General features: G+C 44.9%; 1 protein-coding gene across 5 annotated transcripts in view; it reads right to left on the reverse strand.

Annotated features, from left to right (window-relative positions):
* Nucleotides 1-18,198, reverse strand: part of LOC135388691 (cardioacceleratory peptide receptor-like) — a 404,160-nt gene that overhangs the window by 60,652 nt on the left and 325,310 nt on the right. For all 5 annotated transcript variants that reach the window (XR_010421500.1, XM_064618404.1, XM_064618407.1 and 2 more), the window contains one exon: nt 14,399-14,534. Coding sequence is in view for 4 of the 5 variants with exons in the window: in XM_064618404.1 (XP_064474474.1) it covers nt 14,399-14,534 (136 nt within the window). In the remaining variant the exon portion in view is untranslated. The remainder of the gene's footprint in view (nt 1-14,398; nt 14,535-18,198) is intronic.

The following is an 18,198-nucleotide window of genomic DNA, read 5'->3' on the forward strand; positions in this document are numbered from 1 at the left end:
ATCAGAAGGCCGAATGCCAAAAGGCCGAAAAATCATAACGCCGAACTGTCAGAAGGCCGAAAGCTAAAAGGCCGAAAATGAGAAGGCCGAAAATGGAAAGGCCAAAGAGACAGAAGACCCGGAATGGGACTGTTCTTGTCAAAAGATTATAAAAAAGTTTCCTGGCTCTTGTATCAGAAATCGAATAATTGGAATGCGTAGCATTTGGTGCTCAGAAATAGACTGGCTGAAGAAAAAAAATCTACAACATGTTTACTACAAAAAGAAAGTGCCTCGTGGGTGAATACCAGTGAATGACTTGTATCACCCACTGAATGGATTGCAGAGGAGATGGTGTTTCTCTACATTTGGTGACCGGAACGTGATTTGAACAAGCAACCGTCTGAATCGCTTGCTATACAGAAATAACTTAAACCCAGTTAATGACCATCGTGAATTTACCCCGACATAGGATATCTATGACAAGATCTGTAGGAATTTTTTTTTCTTTTTGTTTCGCCTGCAACTTTCTGTACCGTTCTATTTCAAGAACTGTATAATGACCGCGCTTGTCCCTTGACACAGGAGAACATATATGATTTCTTCCAGAATGGTCCTCAGTTGTCCCAGGTCACTCACTCGGCGACTGACCCTACTTATCGAAAGGCCGAACAATTATGTGCGGTTTTGAGTCAGAGCTGATGATAGGGAAGTGGTTTTAGGAATGACCGAGGTTGAAGCCGTTGTCGAAAATGTGATGAGAATGGGAAATGTCATCGCATAGCTCCTAATTTTTCATTTTCCATTGTGTAAAATAAACACTTGTTCATTGGTTGGTTATCAGGTATGGCAATCAAGCATTTAGCATTCATTCGCAGGCTAATGTCGGATGTTGGTAAGTGTGCGGCACTTCTTTCATCCACTGGCATTTATCTATTTGGTTGCTGTTGGATGGGTTGCTCTTGCTGGCCAATTTATTACGAATGTGTATTTGGCACTGTGGTTCCTGTGTGCATTGGTAGGTTATTGTGTGTGGTAATCAAGCATTTAGCATTAATTCGCAGGCTGCTCTCGGATGTTATAAGTGTGCGGCACTTCTTTCATCCGCTTGTATTTATCCATTTGCTTATTGTTGGATAGCTCTTGCTGGCCGCCAATTTATTAGGTTCCTGTGTGCATTGGTCGGTTATCAGCGCGTGCTAATCGAGCATTTAGCCCTTCGCTACGGCAGGATGTTGAATAAGGAAGATGGATTTGACAAATGACTGCCTCCAGTTCTGCTATCTCGCATATTCAAGAAAACAATTAATTAAAAGGTAATGGTAATGAATAGTGCAGGAGTTGCGTACATTGTCCTACATGATGTCCATCTGGCCGCATAACCCGCCTATCACACTGTCACTCAGAGAAAAATCTACACCTTTAGAGGTATAGATCGCCTGCTCAATAACTTAGCCCTTCTTAAGTACTATTTTATGCCCCGCTTACAGGTATAAACAAATAGTCCTCAACAAAGGGCTATATGCCATACCTTTAGGGGCACAGCTCTATTCCCCTGTGATGGTCTGCACGAGTACCATCATGGTATTAAATCACACCTAGGCATAGGCATTTTTAGGGGAGGGAACTAAAAAATTCACTTTTGGAGGGAAGAAACGTTTTTGACACACACACACACACACACACACACGCGCGCGCGCGCATATGGTTGTGATGTAGAAAGCACCCATGTAAAAGAAAAAAGGAAAAGAAAATATGGACTTAAAAACTAAAGAACATTTTCGAGGCGCAAGATTGCTCTGCGCAGTAATGTGTAGCACGATGTATTGTATGTATCGCGAGATAGACATTTACAGAGCAACCCATACTAATATACTGGTGGCGACTTGACGAACTGTGGAGCAGCCTTCGTCTGGTACGCAACCCTAAGGGTGAGGACATCTAGATTCAACATTCCAGCAATACAGATATTATGCAGCCATCAATTAACCATGTGGATTCAAATAGTACTGTACTGATGTCAGTGTTTCTTAATTAAATATCCGTTTAACTTAGCTGATATACCGTCTCAAAAAAAAAAAAAAATAACGATGTGATACAGCACGTTACAGAAGTAAAGGTATAAAAAACCATAAAGGTATAAAGAAACAGAAGATATAAGCAGCCTCATCTATACCGTGAAATGCATAGCCTGGTGATCTATTCCTGGTACCCGGGTATAAACGCGTGGTGATGAGGTATAAATATGGTACCCCGTACGAAAATTCCGGATGAGCGAGACACGAGCCCGGATGCAGGCCAGATCAGGTCTGATCTGGATCCGTTCACGACAAATCCTACTATATCCGGCTTTAGCAGACACGTGCCGGACCAACGAAATGTTCGGGTGCAACATAGGCCGGCCGGATTAGGGTCAGATCATTGGAAATCCGACTCTATCCGGCTTTAGCCGACACCTGCCGGACGTACGAAATGCCCGGATTCAAGACAAGTCAGGCCGTGCACGGATCAGATCATGGTAATTCGGACTTTGTCAAGCTTTAGCCAACACGTGCTGAACCTCGGTCAGGGTGAGTCAGTACCAGACTCGCGTACAGAAGGCACCATGCGGAACGTAGTTTCAATGCGACAACCTTAAAATACATTAAAATGTAGAAACCTTAGTGTAGTCGACTGTCCAGTCGACTGTAATTAAAGCTTGTTGTGGGGATCTTTCACGAAATACTTCGAATGAATGTTACAATGATTTAGCCGAATAATTTTCTTAACGACAGTTTTACTCTAAAGGAGAATTTGCAACATTTCCAAAATGTAGCAGCCCAGCCCCTCGCTCCAACCCGCCAATAAATGAACATACCGCATTATAAATTCAAAACGTTCATTTCGTACACTAGCAATAGCAATCTAGTACAAAGTAATAACGAGCAACTACACACAGTTGCGAATGACAAGGCTCGTATGGAAACTTCTTTTCGTTCTTTCATTTGCAAGGGTACTTTAGACCTGTGTAACTCAATCGCTACAAATTTACTTCCGTTAAGTTGTGCGACAAGCAGATATAGTCCAAAACCCTTATACATTTCTTTAGGTCATGTGGCACATCGATGATTTCCAACGGTGAACCTTCCTTGGTAACCGGTATAACGTGAGCAACCTTGAATCCTGTGTCATCGTGTGTAAACAATCGTTCTTCTATTGGTAACAGTCGTTTCACTGCAATAGACACTAAGTTCGCTGAACTGATGAAAAACCTACCTCCATGTAAGCACTTCTAGTCATTTTAATAAAGTACTCTTTTACATAATATTTACATGTATAAATGTATATACAGGGTGTTTCAAAAAACGTGTCATTCGGACTTTATAAAAAAACGGGGCGACGGAAAAATACGGGGTAAACGGCATTTGTGTGGTAAGTGAATTTGCCACCTTGTAAAAATATTTTCATTTGATTTTAATTAAAAGAAATTGAATTTCTTTAATTGAACTCCAAAATTTCCCAAGTCAACCTAACGTTTTTTTTACAGAATTAGAGAGCCTGTAGCGAACTTAGTCAGATCCACCAAGAAATCCGCTCGATATTGCAAAGGGTACTGCCCAAAAAAAGTCCCGAAGTTGAGGCTTCAGAGTTTCGGGTATTCAACGGCGCACCAAATCAGTCGGAAAAATGCGCGGTGGGCAGGACATGCTCCTGCCCCCATGAAGCTAGAACAGTTTATCGCCGGACCGGCGTGCAACAGAAGACGCGCAGATAACAAGGCAGGTGACATTCCACCATACGTTGATAAGCGGCAAACAAAAATGATTCCGCCTCTTTTTTCCCGCCCTGTGTTTTTTCGACCTTCTATCTTTCATGGGGGCAGGAGCAGTCCTCCTCTCCACGATTCTTTGCGTCTGATATGGTGCGCCGTTGAATACCCGAAACTTGGAAGCCTCAATTTCGGGACTTTTTTTGGGCAGTTCCATTTGCAATATCGAGCGGATTTCTTAGTGGATCTGACTAAGTTCGCTACGGGCTCTCTAATTCTGTAAAAAAAACGTTAGGTTGACTTGGGAAATTTTGGAGTTCAATTAAAGAAATTCAATTTATTTTAATTAAAATCAAATGAAAATAATTTTGCAAGATGGCAAATTCAGTTGCCACACAAGTGCCCTTTACCCCGTATTTTTCCGTCGCCCCGTTTTTTTATAAAGTCCGAATGACACGTTTTTTGAAACACCCTGTATGTTCCTGTACCATGTTCATATTTTTGTAACCTGAAGAAGTGCAGTCTCGTGCACGAAAGTCTTGTTACCATGTGTAAATAAATAAGTTGCTCCTACCGCTTAAAATCACTCTTTGATCTACTCATCACCGCAATTTGACATCGCCTATTTTTCTGCCGTCATATCTTTAATGTTATTCAGGTCAGATACAAAACAGGTCTGGCCTGATCATATTAGCAGACCTGGAAATGTTATTCAGGTCAGATCCAGACCGATCTGACCTGATTAGGACGCCAGATCTGGAGATGCCCCAATTCCTGATCAGAACCAGATCTGGGGATTTTGATCAGGCCAGATAAAAACCAGACCTGACAAAGGGTCATCCTGGTATACGGGATATGATGCAAAATCACCGAGCTTCTGTTCCCATGAATGACCTTCTTCGAGTCATGCAGACAATGGTCCATAGGCTACGCGCGGGATCTGCGTTCACCAACTCGCAACTGTTCAAATCGGCCCTAGGGAGGATTCCAGCTGCGGTCGCTGTCATCATCCGAAAACCATCGAACATAACCTGACAGAACGTTGCGCATACCACACTATGCGGGAACCCACGTTGCATGCTCCAGGTGTGGCATAGTGACGGACATCCTATTCCCCGAAGGTTCCTATACAGAACGAACAACCAAAATTCGCAATCTCATGCGTTTTCTTCAGGAAATGGACCTCGTGCAAAGACCCCTCTAGTGCACCTCTCATCCACCGCGCACTTCAGTCTCATAAGCGTCATTCATACTGCCCATACCTCACCCTGAACCCTTCTGCTTTCTTTTATTTTATTTTCTATAGTCGTGGCGATGCCCACTCGTGTGCCACGTGCGCACTTGACAACAACGGCAAGTTATTTCGGCATCACCCCTCCCTGTTTCTATCACTGTTAGAGAACAGAAAGGGCATACACAAGAAACATGAAAGAACTGATGTTCTGAGGCTGGAACAACATAGAAGGGACAAACAGATACGAAGCCTCAATTTGCCTAAGAAATTAACGATGAAAGATGAAAGTCACTGAAAAGGTTAGCCAGCTGTAGGACTCGAACCCACATCCTTCTGGATTGCCTTTCCATGGCTCTACCACCTATTCAGCGACTTCCAGGGTGCGTCATCTGAAGGGACAAACCAGCCACTCTCTCTCACTCATCCTCCTTTCACTCTTACATTTTTGCTCACTCGTACACACATTCATACGACGGGATCGACGCAGGCGGCAACTGTTGAACATGAAAGAACTGATGTTCTGAGGCTGGAATGTGTGTATGAGTGAGCAAAAATGTAAGAGTGAAAGGAGGATGAGTGAGAGAGAGTGGCTGGTTTGTCCGTTTAGATGACGCACCCTGGAAGTCGCTGAATGGGCGTGTTAGCTTAGCTAGAGCCCTGGACCGGCAATCCAGAAGATGGGTTCGAGTCCTACAGCTGGCTAACCTTTTCAGTGACTTTCATCTTTCATCGTATAAATATGGTATAGTAATGTGCTCTTATACCTCTTTTATATCTTCTGCTTCAGATATATTGATCTCAGTTGTCTCGCGACGTAAACACCCAATTATTATTAGCTTCAGATATATACCGTTGGAGGGCATTGAAGAGGTACAGATTTCCTATTTATACCTCCAACCCTTCTCAAGGGCATGAAAGAGGTATAAAGGAGGGCTAAAGTACGTTAGCCCTCCTTTATACCTCTTTCATGATGCCGAAATAACTTGCCGCTGTTGGCAAGTTCGCACGTGGCACACGAGTGGGCATCGTCACGACTATAGAAAAGAAAATAAAAGAAAGAAAATGATACCTCTTTCATGATACCGAAATAACTTGCCGTTGGTGGCAAGTGCGCACGTGGCACACGAGTGGACATCGTCACGACTATAGAAAAGAAAATAAAAGAAAGAAGAAGGGTTCAGGGTGAGGGGTATGGGCAGTATGAATGACGCTAATGAGACTGAAGTGCGCGGTGGATGAGAGGTGCACTAGAGGGGTCTTTGCACGAGGTCCGTTTCCTGAAGAAAACGAGGTTGCGAATTTTGGTTGTTCGTTTTGTATAGGAACCTTCGGGGAATAGGATGTCCGCCACTATGCCACACCTGGAGTATGCAAGGTGGGTTCCCGCATAGTGTGGTATGCGCAACGTTCTGTCAGGTTATGTTCGATGGTTTCCGGATGATGACAGTGACCGCAGCTGGAATCCTCCCTAGGGCCGATTTGAACAGTCGCGAGTTGGTGAACGCAGATCCCGCGCGTAGCCTATGGAATTGTCTGCATGACTCGGCGAAGGTCTTTCATGAGAACAGAAGCGCGGTGACTTTGCATCATACCTCGTATACCAGGATGACCCTTTGTCAGGTCTGGTTTTTATCTGGCCTGATCAAAATTTCGAGGAATTGGGTCCTTTCCAGATCTGGCATCCTAATCAGGCCAGATCTGTATTTTGTGGGCCTGCATAACACTTGCAGATCCTGATAATCTGATCTGGACAGATCTGTTTGTATCTGACCTGAATAACGTTTCCAGACCTGTTTGGATCCGAACTGGATAACATTTCCAGATCTGGTAATATTATCAGGCCAGACCTGTTTCCTTCGACATCTGACCACAAATAAAAGAATTCACTGCCGAAATCATGTTATTGTCTTGAATTTCCTCACGACAGAAATGTACTTGCAGGATTACCCATGCTGGGATAGTATTCATGCCAGGTCTTGGTGCACCTTAACTGCATAACTCTAACTGCTAGTAGTCTGTCTGTTTTACTGACTGTTTGTGCTGTATAAAAGATATATACATTTATACATTCGAATAATATGAAAATAAGTATTTTACTGAAATTACTAGAAGTGTTTACATGTAGATAGGTTTTTCAATGGTACGGCAAACTTAGTGTCTATTGCTGTGAAACGACTGTTACTAATAGAAGAACGATTGTTTACATACGATGACACAGGATTCAAGGTAGCTTATACAAGTTACCACGGAAGGTTCACAGTTGCAAATCATCGATGTGCCACATGACCTAAAGAAATGTATAAGGGTTCTGGACTACTTCTGCTTGTCGCTCAATTTCACGGAACTAAATTTGCAGCGATTGAGTTACACAGGTCTAAAGGCTTTTACAGCGCAGTGGCGTTACCGCTTGAGGCAAGTTGACTCCCCGCAATGCAGTCACTGCGGTGCTGTAGAAGATCTAGAGCATATTCTTCTCTACAGCCCACACTACCAACCTTGCCGAACCGTATCTCCGGATCTCTTAACGAGCTGGACTCTCGCCCCCTCTCTCTCACGAAATTGTTTGGTCCCTGGCCACATCCAGCTCACCAACGCTCTGCCCTCAAAGGTTTCTTCACCTTTCTGGAAACCATATGACTTCGATCCGTGTTGTGAAGGGGCTCATTATTTCATTGCCCGCATCACCACCAGCAATGGGGTAGAGTATCGCCCCTGGCGATGAAACTCCCCATTCATCATCTTGTAATAAAGTTGTTGTTGTCTAAAGTACCCTTGTAAACGAAAGAACGGAGAGAAGTTTCCATACGAGCCTTACCATTCCTAGCTCTGTGCAGTTTGTCATTATTACTTTGTGTTAGATTGCTTTTGCTAGTGTACAAAATAAATGTTATGAGTTTACAATGCTGTGCGTTCTTTCACTAGCAGGTTGCAGCGCGGGGCTGGGCTGCTACATTTTGGAAATGTTGCAAATCCTCCTCTACCGTAAAACTGACTGTGAGAAAATTATTCGGTTAAATCATTGCGACATTCATTCGAAGTACGACATTAAAGATCCCACAACAAGCGTTAATTACAGTCGAGCTACACTAAGGATTTACATTTTAATGTATTTTAAGGTTTTCACATTGAAAATACGTTCCGCATGGTGCCTTCCGCACTCAAGTCTGATTGTACTGACTCACCCGGTTGGTTAAAGCCCGACAAAGTCGGGTTTCCCACGATCTGATCCGGGCACGGCCTGTCTTCGCTTGAATCCAGGCATTTCGTACGTCCAGCAGGTGTCGGCTAGAGCCGGATAGAGTCGGATTACCCTCTGACCCTAAACCGGCCTGACTTGTCTTGTATCCGGACATTTACGCCATTTCTGTGGCATTATGCAGTTCACAATTGCCACAGAAATTTCGTACGCCCCCCGTTTTCATGATGTTGAAATTTAGTCATTTAGCCCCGTTCATCATGTTCATGAAACCAATGGAGATTTTTTTTGTGCAATATGGCATTAGCGCTGCTCTCACAGGATGCCGACAAAAATCTATGTCGAATAAAATAAAAATACAAAAAGAAAGAAACTGCATAGAGAACTACGTACTGTATCCATAAAAAAAAAAGGTCCAATCCAATGTAGTCATCGGTATTATTGCAGATGTAACGTCCTATTTCTCTCGTTCTCCGTTTTTTGCATTGATTTACTTTTGGAACAGACGTTTGTACACGCCAATCCCGTGGCGATCATTTTCCGATCGCACTTTGCACGGCTATACGTATCCCGTGCCTGAATTTTATCGCACCACGAACTCAACGGGAAATCCATCTTCGCGACCCTTCCTATCGCCATGATCGCCGCTGGTCATTGATTGTCCCTGCCTCTCTCTCAGTATGCTCTGGATCGAAAATTCGGGAACACAAAAATCAAATTCCTCTCCCGCTTGGAATAAGACGTAAAGGAAAAATCGCGCGAGGGAGCCTTCTACAGCAATGTTCTATTTCAGTTACTGGTAACGTGGGAAGATAAAAGAAAAAAAAAAATAGCAGAGCATATAGGAAAGACGGTGATCATCATCGCCTCGTGACGCAAAAGAAAAAAAAAAAAGAAGAAAACAAAATGGGGAGCAGAATGAAAGGGCAACCAAGAGCGTACACGAAGAAAATGCCTCATAGCATGTCTCGCCTAAAAACGCCTTTAAAGGTCCAGTCCGAATAGTATCAGCAGTAGACATCACCGCCTGTTTCAGCGCCTATACGTAACGCATCGTGAGGGTGCCTATCCGTGCGTTGAAGACAGGTGAAAAGTGTAAGGGTAGTGTGTGCAACAAGACGTACGCTTTAAAGGAAAGTTTTCTTTTTTGTGGCGTTCCAAATACGAGAAGAAGAAGAAAGAAAAAGAGACAAAGAATATACTCGAGGCAACGAAGAACTGCCACGTGGGACCCAAGGACGCATAGGTTGCTGCCACACGAAGTAATGCCTTCTGATGTTTCTCAGCAAAGTGAAGTAAACATCATGTTACAATGTAGTCGAGTAGGCGGCTCTCACAGTGTTATATTGACACAGAATGCTGGACTTGCTATACGACTGTGGATATTGGCATGAGTGGTTGTGAGATAAAGAAACAAAAATCTGGATAGCAAACATGGTCACAAAGGATCGACATTAAGAAATACGGTTGAATTACCTGACGCTGTGAACTAAATAAAGTAATGGAGTGCTTTAGGACCGTCTCTTCAGTAGTGGTACACGCTAGAGATTAAATTAATCCATCACGTTAAAGTTCAAAAGTTGCTCCTTTGATCGTTAAGTGTGAAGTGTGGAAGTTCTAAATTCGCCATGCTTCTGAGAGGTTCCAGGATCCTGTTATGCTGTGTTAGCCTGGCCTTTACCTACATGTATCACTAGAGACCTAAAAGCTTCACGATTTTCCCGTTAAAAGCTTGTGCGGAACTTAGCTTACTTGCCAGGTTACTACCATTACCTCGTTTACGTGCCCTACTAATTCACTTACTTTCCACAATGACCCTCGCCGTATGGCCAGGAATTATGGCAAAATCAGTGGTTGACGGTGAGTGCGAAACGTCATGGAATACGTTTAAGAGAACTAAAATCGTCGTTTATGTTATGCATTTTGAATAACTCAGCCGCAGGGATCGGAACCGTTATTTTTGTTGGTTCGCTTCGGATTCAGCTCCGTAGCCGCGCGAAATATCGGTTCGAACCGGTTTAAACCAGATCGAACCTGTTCAGGAAAGTGAATTTTGAGCAGATGGCCCTGGGTTAAAAGCAAGCAACAACAACAACTTTATTTTTGGCTTTGGAGAGTGGGGAGGTTCATCGCCACAGTAAAAGCAAGCACATCTTTACGGTTCTCAAACAAAATGTGCTCTTGTTGTTGCCGTCACAGAAGTGGCTCAAAGCATCACTGCGTGTTACAGATCTGCGTTTCAGTTGCAACGTTTCAGTAGCGTACTCTACTCTCTATGTTCACTCATCGTATACACCCTGTTACACCCTGCTCAGGGACTGGCCGTTATTTGCACAGCCCAAAATGAAAACTTGGGGTTGCTGGACGACAAAAATCGCGTACGGAAGCCTGTACAACTGCCAAGATGACGACGTAAAAACTAATACAACTGAAGCGAGGAGGAAATAATTCGTGCACTTGGGTTGCAGTTTCGTTTTGTTCAGTTTCGGTTTCGAATTTGTTTGGCAGCGCGGCTCAATCCGCTGTATAGATCGTAGTTCCGTTCTCTTACAACGTGCCTGAGCCGTTTCGCGAACCCGCCAATTTATTTAGGTTCAGTTCTGGTTCGGTTCAACGCGAGATAAAAAGAAATTATTTTGATTCGGTTGTGTTCCGGTTCAGCGAAAAATAAGGGTTTTTAGCGGTTTTCGGTTCGGGTTCACTTTCGGCTCCGATCCCTGCTCAGCTCTAGCATGTTGGCCAGCACAGCAAAATATAACCTCGAACCCCGGTCTTCTCGTGAAGTCACATGTTTGTAAACAGAGGGTAGTCTATAACCGCACCTCGTAGCGGATTGTGGTCTTCTCAACAACTTTTTGGACCATACAGGCAGCGCTAATGTGGCAGGTAAGTGAACTAAGTGCGACACAGCTTTTTGTTGCGAGATTTCGGGTCTCTAATAATACAAGGAGGCCGAAACATGATATAAGGGCGAATGAGATAGAAAATTATGGTTGACTGGGTTGTCATTCTCGAATGTAGGGTTCTGTACCTGACATTTTAACGAAACCACGGGCCATGAACGTGAAATGCAGTGCTTATCTTTTCGCCCAAAACTACAAGAGGTACGAAAACATATGTGTCATATATAAGAAAACAATGGCACTGCTAAGGTATCATCGTGGCTGGAGAGGTAATCAGATTTAAATTGCAAGATTATACGAAGTCAAATTATTATGATAATCCTAAAAAAGACAGGGCATCTATTGGGACCTAGAGGCGCGTTAAATGTGGACCACAAGTGTTTGACACTGTTCTGAAGCACATGATGCGGTGTCATACTTCAATGCAAAAGCAAACAGGTTGAGCCTTAGAACTGCTCTCAGTTGTTGAGCTTTATACAGAAAATAGAAAGGATCGGTCAGTGAGTCGGCTAGACGTTAAGGACATTCATTTAGATTAGATTATAGTTAGAAGAAATATATGGAGACGGTGGCTCCTACAAAACACAGGAGCCGACTACTTTAGAAGACTTGACACTAAAAATTAGTACGGTCTAATAAGTTAAAGGCGTTGCAATGTCCACAATGAATGTGATTAAAGCAGCTCTCCCACGACGTCTAAGATCCCACGACCATTCTCCGAGATAGCTTCACTAAGTCTAGAGGACGGTGGTCCAGTACTTCCAAGGCGTCTCTAAGGTCATTACGTTGGACACTGTACTTGGAGAAGTTAATTAATATGTGTTCAGTGTTCTCCACTACGGCACACGTGAGGCAGTTCGACGAGTTCACCTTTCCCATCTTTAACTGTAGGATGGTGGTGATGGTGAAAGGGCTTGCCGTTGTCGGCCTCACGTATGTGGGCAACGTCACGACTGACGCCCTGGGGAAATGTGCGTCCTGGGCCGACTTCTAGGGGAACTGTGCCGACATATGTCTGAAAGCGTCTGAGGAAAACCCAGGAAAAACCCAAGACAGCACAACCGGCACCGGGATTCGAACCCGGGTACCTCCCAGTCTCGACGTGACATGGCTAGCACGCTAACCACTGAGCCACGGGAGCTGGGCATGGCTAAAAGAGACGTCTAGTCGAAGGCAGTGCGCCAATGATTCAATGGCACGCGGCGTGCGATTCGGAGGACAATAACAATGGTGCCGTGATGTTACACGCAAGGTTTGTCTGACTAGTGGGGCGACATGTTGCACGTACCGCAGGGTAGGACTGCGGGTGATTTGGACCACCTGGGGGTTCTTTTGACCTGTGCCGGAAATCTCCAACACACGTGGAGTGTGTTGGAGATCTCCAAATCTCCCTTTGGAGGAACTTCAGATTCCTTCAGAGATTTGGAGGAACTCCAAATCTCTCTTTACACCCGGTACCACAAATCTACGTCGTATCGCCATGCTGTGGGGGAGGAAAAAAACAATAAATGAAAGATAGAAGCTCATCCGAAGATGAGCTGAGGATCAATGAATCCATCTCCAGCGAAGTCACAGCCAACGGAGCGACCGCGGCAGGACCGGCGGGGGGAACACCCCATCAAGCCCGACGTCCATTCAATCAGTGAAGATAGCCGCCGATAGGTTCAGGTCTGGCAAACCCCCATCTGCGAGACAAGTCCCGCGGAAGCGGCTAGGCTTCTGCAACGGCTGTTGTTTCCGTTTCATGTGGATTCGCCCTCTGCCCTATTCTTAGTGGCAAGAGAGGAAGGCAGTGCGAATTCCTAGCAATCCTGCTCGCGAGTCAGTGAACATCACCTACAACAAGCCAGTTGGTGAAGAAGCAATGTGACGAAGCACCAGCAGAATCCCGTGAAGCTCCGCAGTAGTCGATGACATTTAATGGGGCAGGTGAGCACGCTGTTGAACATGTTCCTGTGGCATGACGGCAGCACACGTAGATCACGCGTTCTGAATGTATCCATCCGTGTAAAACTGTTTTCTGTCGCTGTCAATAAGAGTAAGGCTGTGTTGACGTAAAACGCCAGGAGGTGTTGATATCCTGCTCGGAATGCCTGGGACCTCAAGGTAGACAATCAGCTGATGCAGCGGCCAGACGGGATGGTTGTCCGACGCGTATTGGTGCTTCGGGATTGAAGATCGATATGGCATTATCGCACGATGTATGCATGATACGCCTCTTACGCTCCGCCGATGTACGCCCCTTAAGTATGGACTGGACCAATGGGTGACATCGAGAATTCGTTACTAAGCGGGTGTATAGTGGCATAAGGATTCGTGAATCCTAAGTATTGAGAAAGGTAGTTCTAGCGCTTCCGCCGAAGCTGTGACATTCGAGGCAATTCGAGGAACACCTAGGCACATTTTCGCGCTCCATGCTAGGACACTTTGTATGTGTGACTCGGACGTCGGGTAGACACTGTTAAGGACAGGCGCATGGTATGCCAACATCTGTCGAACAAGGGAAGAATGTAGACCGGCCATAGATCGTCAAGAACTTCCCTAGCGGGATCCTGAGAGAAATTCCATGATATTTATGCGTTCTGCTGCGCGCTCTTTGATGTTCACGACTTCTGCATTCAAGGTAAGGTTACGACCGAAGATGAACCCAAGGAAACGAGGGCGAGTTACCCTATGGAGGGAACGTCCGCGCAGGCTGAGCTGAAAATTCGCTAAATGCTTTCGAGTGAAAGGTAAGAAGACGCTCTTGTCTGCCGACACATCCATCCCCCGTTGGGTGAGGACGTTAACAGTGATGTCGAGAGAGTCCTGTAATCTTCTCTGGAGCGCCATCCATTGTTTTCCAGAGCACCAGAGGCGCATGTCGTCAGCATACAAGCTTACGCGGATACCGCGCGGCAACAGCGAAGGAAGAGCAGCCAAGACTATATTGAAAAGCACTGGACTGAGCACACTTCCTTGGGGGACACCAGCTGTAAGGAAGTGCCGTCTTGTCGTCCCGTCCCCTGTGCTCACTTTTTGATGACTCATATAATGAATTATAAAAAAAGTAAAACCTAGTGGGCACGTTAGGCGCAAAGCTGCGTAAGCGTAGTAAATAATATTATACGCTGCCGTTCGCACGCCCACTTTTCGCGTAATATCTCATCAACTGTATCATTATGGAACGGTCATTATGGAATGGTCGTTATGGAACTCTTCGCTTTCGGCGTGAAGTACTTTCGTGGAAGAATGTAGTGTGACACTGTACAAACAAAGTGTTCGAGCCTCTTTCCTTTTTCTGTTTCTAATAAACATATCCCCCTATTTTGTTGTCGCGCGCTTGCGTAACCACTTACCAGCAATGGCGAGGTGCATGATGAAGAAATTCATGCGTGATTTTCTGTTCTTGGACAGCAGCAGGGCAACAAGGACGGAGCTGTTACCGACGACGATCATCGTAAACAGGACCCATAGGAACGTCAGAGTTTCCACCTGGAAAACATAGAGACAAAGTTGTTACGGTACCACTTTCATGGCAGCGCTCTTTCACATTACACAAAGAGAAGTATGCAACGCATGTATGTATGACGCCGTTACATTTGCGCATCAGGGCATAAGATTTATACAGGCACCGTACAACGAGTACACACTCTGCGCGACACGCATTTACCAGCCACTATTCAAGGTGACTTGGTTTGAAGCCGTCCCGGAGCGATGGGCCAAATTCCTTAGAATCGCGATCACTGTATGTTCGATGGGGAATAGGGTTTTAAAGGGATAGTTCGCTCTGCAAGCATGGATTCGTTGATTTCTGTTGCAGACGGGAGTGTATTCCGAACTTTATCAGATCTGTGCATTAGTTTCCCGCAGCTCGAGCGGTATGATTTATTGTAGGCATCTGAAAGGAACGAGATCTGCAAAGCTACTATGTAAAAGTAGTGCACTTCGCGAGGACCTAATTTTCGCGAATTTCGCGATCGTCATTTTCCCGTGAATGAGAAACCTCGTGAAATATTGTTAACGAGGGAGTAACGTTGGGTAGACGAGTGGTCTGCTTGCCTAGGCTGGTGACACGTTGCTCGGGATATTGTTAACGATGACGGAAAAATATAGAACAATTGTAATCTGCAACTAATGAGTTTCACTAAGTCGAACGGCCCTAGTGATTTGAATTTATAAGTGCAGACTGCTACACGAACGTTTTCCTTAAATATTTTTTTTATGTTTCTAGCCGTCACTAGTTCCTTCTACTCCTTTTTAGTACAGGTTTGCGCACTTTTATAAGTTTCACACTATCGGACATGGACCTCCCTCTCGGTAGGGTGGAGCCACCCTTTGCACTAAGCGAACGACGCGAAGCCCATCCTTACCGTGCATGAATGCTGTGTTCCGATTTCGCATACTTTTGCAAACCTCCTCTGCTATGTAACCTTTCCCTCCTAATTTTATATATAATAAACATATCCCCATCCCCGGCTATGTATTTACTCATCTCCAAAATGTAGTGCGTAGCTAAGCGTATCGGTACACTTTTATGAGCACATTGGCGAGCTGTGCGTGGGCGTCAAGATGGCGGAAATTCGTAGCAGACGATGCGGTTGTCTTCACCCTACACAGAGGGAGCTACTGTTCAGGCACCCTTGTACCGACAATTCCCGATATCCTTAGGAAGCCTCACACATCCAGCATTTAGGCGAAACGGGCTCTGTGGTGCAACCGCACAGAATATGCATCGTGTAAATTAAAGTTCCACGAAATATTCCCTAAACGTCCCGCCTAAGGAATTTGCGAATTATTAGGCCCGGCGAAATTAGCCATTTTTGTACCCCTGCCAGTCGGGCACTCTTCAATAATCAGTGAAGCCAATGACAGTTGAACATGCGTAGCGCGACCAAGCGTCTAACGTGTCAACTTATCAAGGAACACTGGATCCAGACATCTTTGATGAGATGACGCGTTATGGTCATCATTTGATATTCAAGTAGCCAATACTGCATTCCAAGTATTGAAAATGTATTCGAGGGCATATGTACTAAGACAGCGCTTCCTGTAACGTGATAGGTCGCCAAACATTCGTTGTGGCGCATGTTGCAAGACAATCCAATATGCATTACGGATTAGTTCATCTGGTAGGTGCGGAGAAAGGTCTGAATAACGCCATTCTTCTTTCCACAATAGGTGTCTCTGTGTTCAGCCACGATGATACATAGAACCTCCAGGCCGAAATATAGGGCGTCCTTTATTCAACATGCACCAGATATTTTAACGGCTATTTAAAGTCTCCAAAACGGATGATCATAACGTTCTGGAGTGGAGGGGGGGGGGGAACTGACGCTTGTTGCGAGAAGGAAGGAGCTTTCTCCCCGGGAAGGAACATATAGCGAGTCACTCTACATGACATGTAAACTCAATTCCATGTACAGATGACAGTTATATACTCCGGTCACACGGCAAATTGAACGTCATTCCCAGCGAATGACATTCGTTCCGTGTCACGGTGAAATGAAATGGCAATACATGCGAATGGGGTATGGGGAATGGGGGAATGGGGAACATGAGTTCGGGGAACTCGTTCCCTTTTCCCTCTCGCACGGACTGCGTACCCTCGTCACTAGAGCGGTAGCAAAGACAACAACGATTAACTGTTTGAAAAAAACAAAAACAAAAAACAAATAAGAACACGAATGAGCAGTTGCTAATCCAATATTTTATTACAATCTTAACTTTTGACAGGAAGGAAGGAAGTCTTAACACCGTTTTTCGGAGAACTACTCCCGCTCCCAGTCGCCATGTTGCCAAGTGGCAACAAGTGTGGTCTAGATGGGCTTCTTACTTGTCTTTGCTTGTGATCCTTAGCCAAATGAACGTCGTCGAAAACACGACGATTTTCTGAACTAATCTAATGCTTCACTAGTTTCGATAAACATAAATAAAAATATAACTAATATACCTGTATAACGCTTCATATGTTCGGCGCCGATGTCTTAATTATCGACACTCACCTCATTTGAGAAATGTGTGAGAATTTGACATTCTGTTTCTTCGTGTAGCACAATACAAACGAATGATATCCGGTGCGACTGTCATTCGCTGGGGATGCCATTCAGTTTGCCGTGTGACAGGGGCGATGTGATGTGATGTGATAAAGAAAAAAATGGGGATGTGAGTTTCGACGAAGTTGAACTGGCTACCCCAGTACACTTACACACAGAAAGTACAAACAGATGATGAGATGATGAAAAAACAAAGAGATGATGTCCAGAGAAGAACAGAGATGATAATGGAGTTCAAGATGTGGTTCAAAAGTTTCGAACAAGTGAGAGTAAAATGTCAGAATCGCTGGGCGTACACACAGGACACATCACACATTCAGCGTGTCATACAATGTTCATAAGGCCGGTTGTATGCAGGAAGTCTTCAAGTGCCCTTAGCGCCTTGTCGGACGACAAAGGACCTAACAGTTTCGCGATGTCGAAGGCTCGGGAGTCCACACGAGAGAGGCTCGTCTCTAATGCCCTTCGAGCATCAACGTATTTCTGACACCTGAGAAGGATGTGTTCTACATCCTCTACAACGCCACACTCACTACATTTCGGAGAGTCTCGCTTTCCGATTTTGAAGAGGAGACGTGCGCTGTACGGTACATTGACAGGGGTATTAGATGTCGTATACAGATGTTCTTTTGACGTTCTCTGCTTTCAGGTGTCCTTTTGGCGCTTTCGACAGTATCAATAGACTAGAACACGGCAGATGCTCCAATATGTATTCTGCAGGTCTTTCCGACAAAACCCGCGTATGCAGAATGCATTCAACCATCATTTTGAATTGTAATAGATTGCTTTCCTCTAGAGTTATGAATCTAAGCGAACTCGAAACGCCCGCTCCACTATCATCATGCTCCATTACAAGAGAACAACAACATTGCGTCAGGCTCGCCGAGAGAGCCGGAGAGACGTTTTGTTTGGTTGCTTCTCCTGTATACATTCGGCTAGGGCAGTGAAAGCACGCTTTACAGACAGATTACAGACGGACACACGTTCTATATGACTTCACACTCTAGTTCAGGAACGCTTTGACATCAAAAGATATGAACGAACGAACCGCAGCGGCATCGTTAATTATTACTAGTTCCAACGCTCGCTTTCCGCATGCCACG

The sequence above is a fragment of the Ornithodoros turicata genome, chromosome 3 (genome assembly GCF_037126465.1).
Source record: "Ornithodoros turicata isolate Travis chromosome 3, ASM3712646v1, whole genome shotgun sequence".
NCBI classification, from domain to species: Eukaryota; Metazoa; Arthropoda; class Arachnida; order Ixodida; family Argasidae; genus Ornithodoros; species Ornithodoros turicata.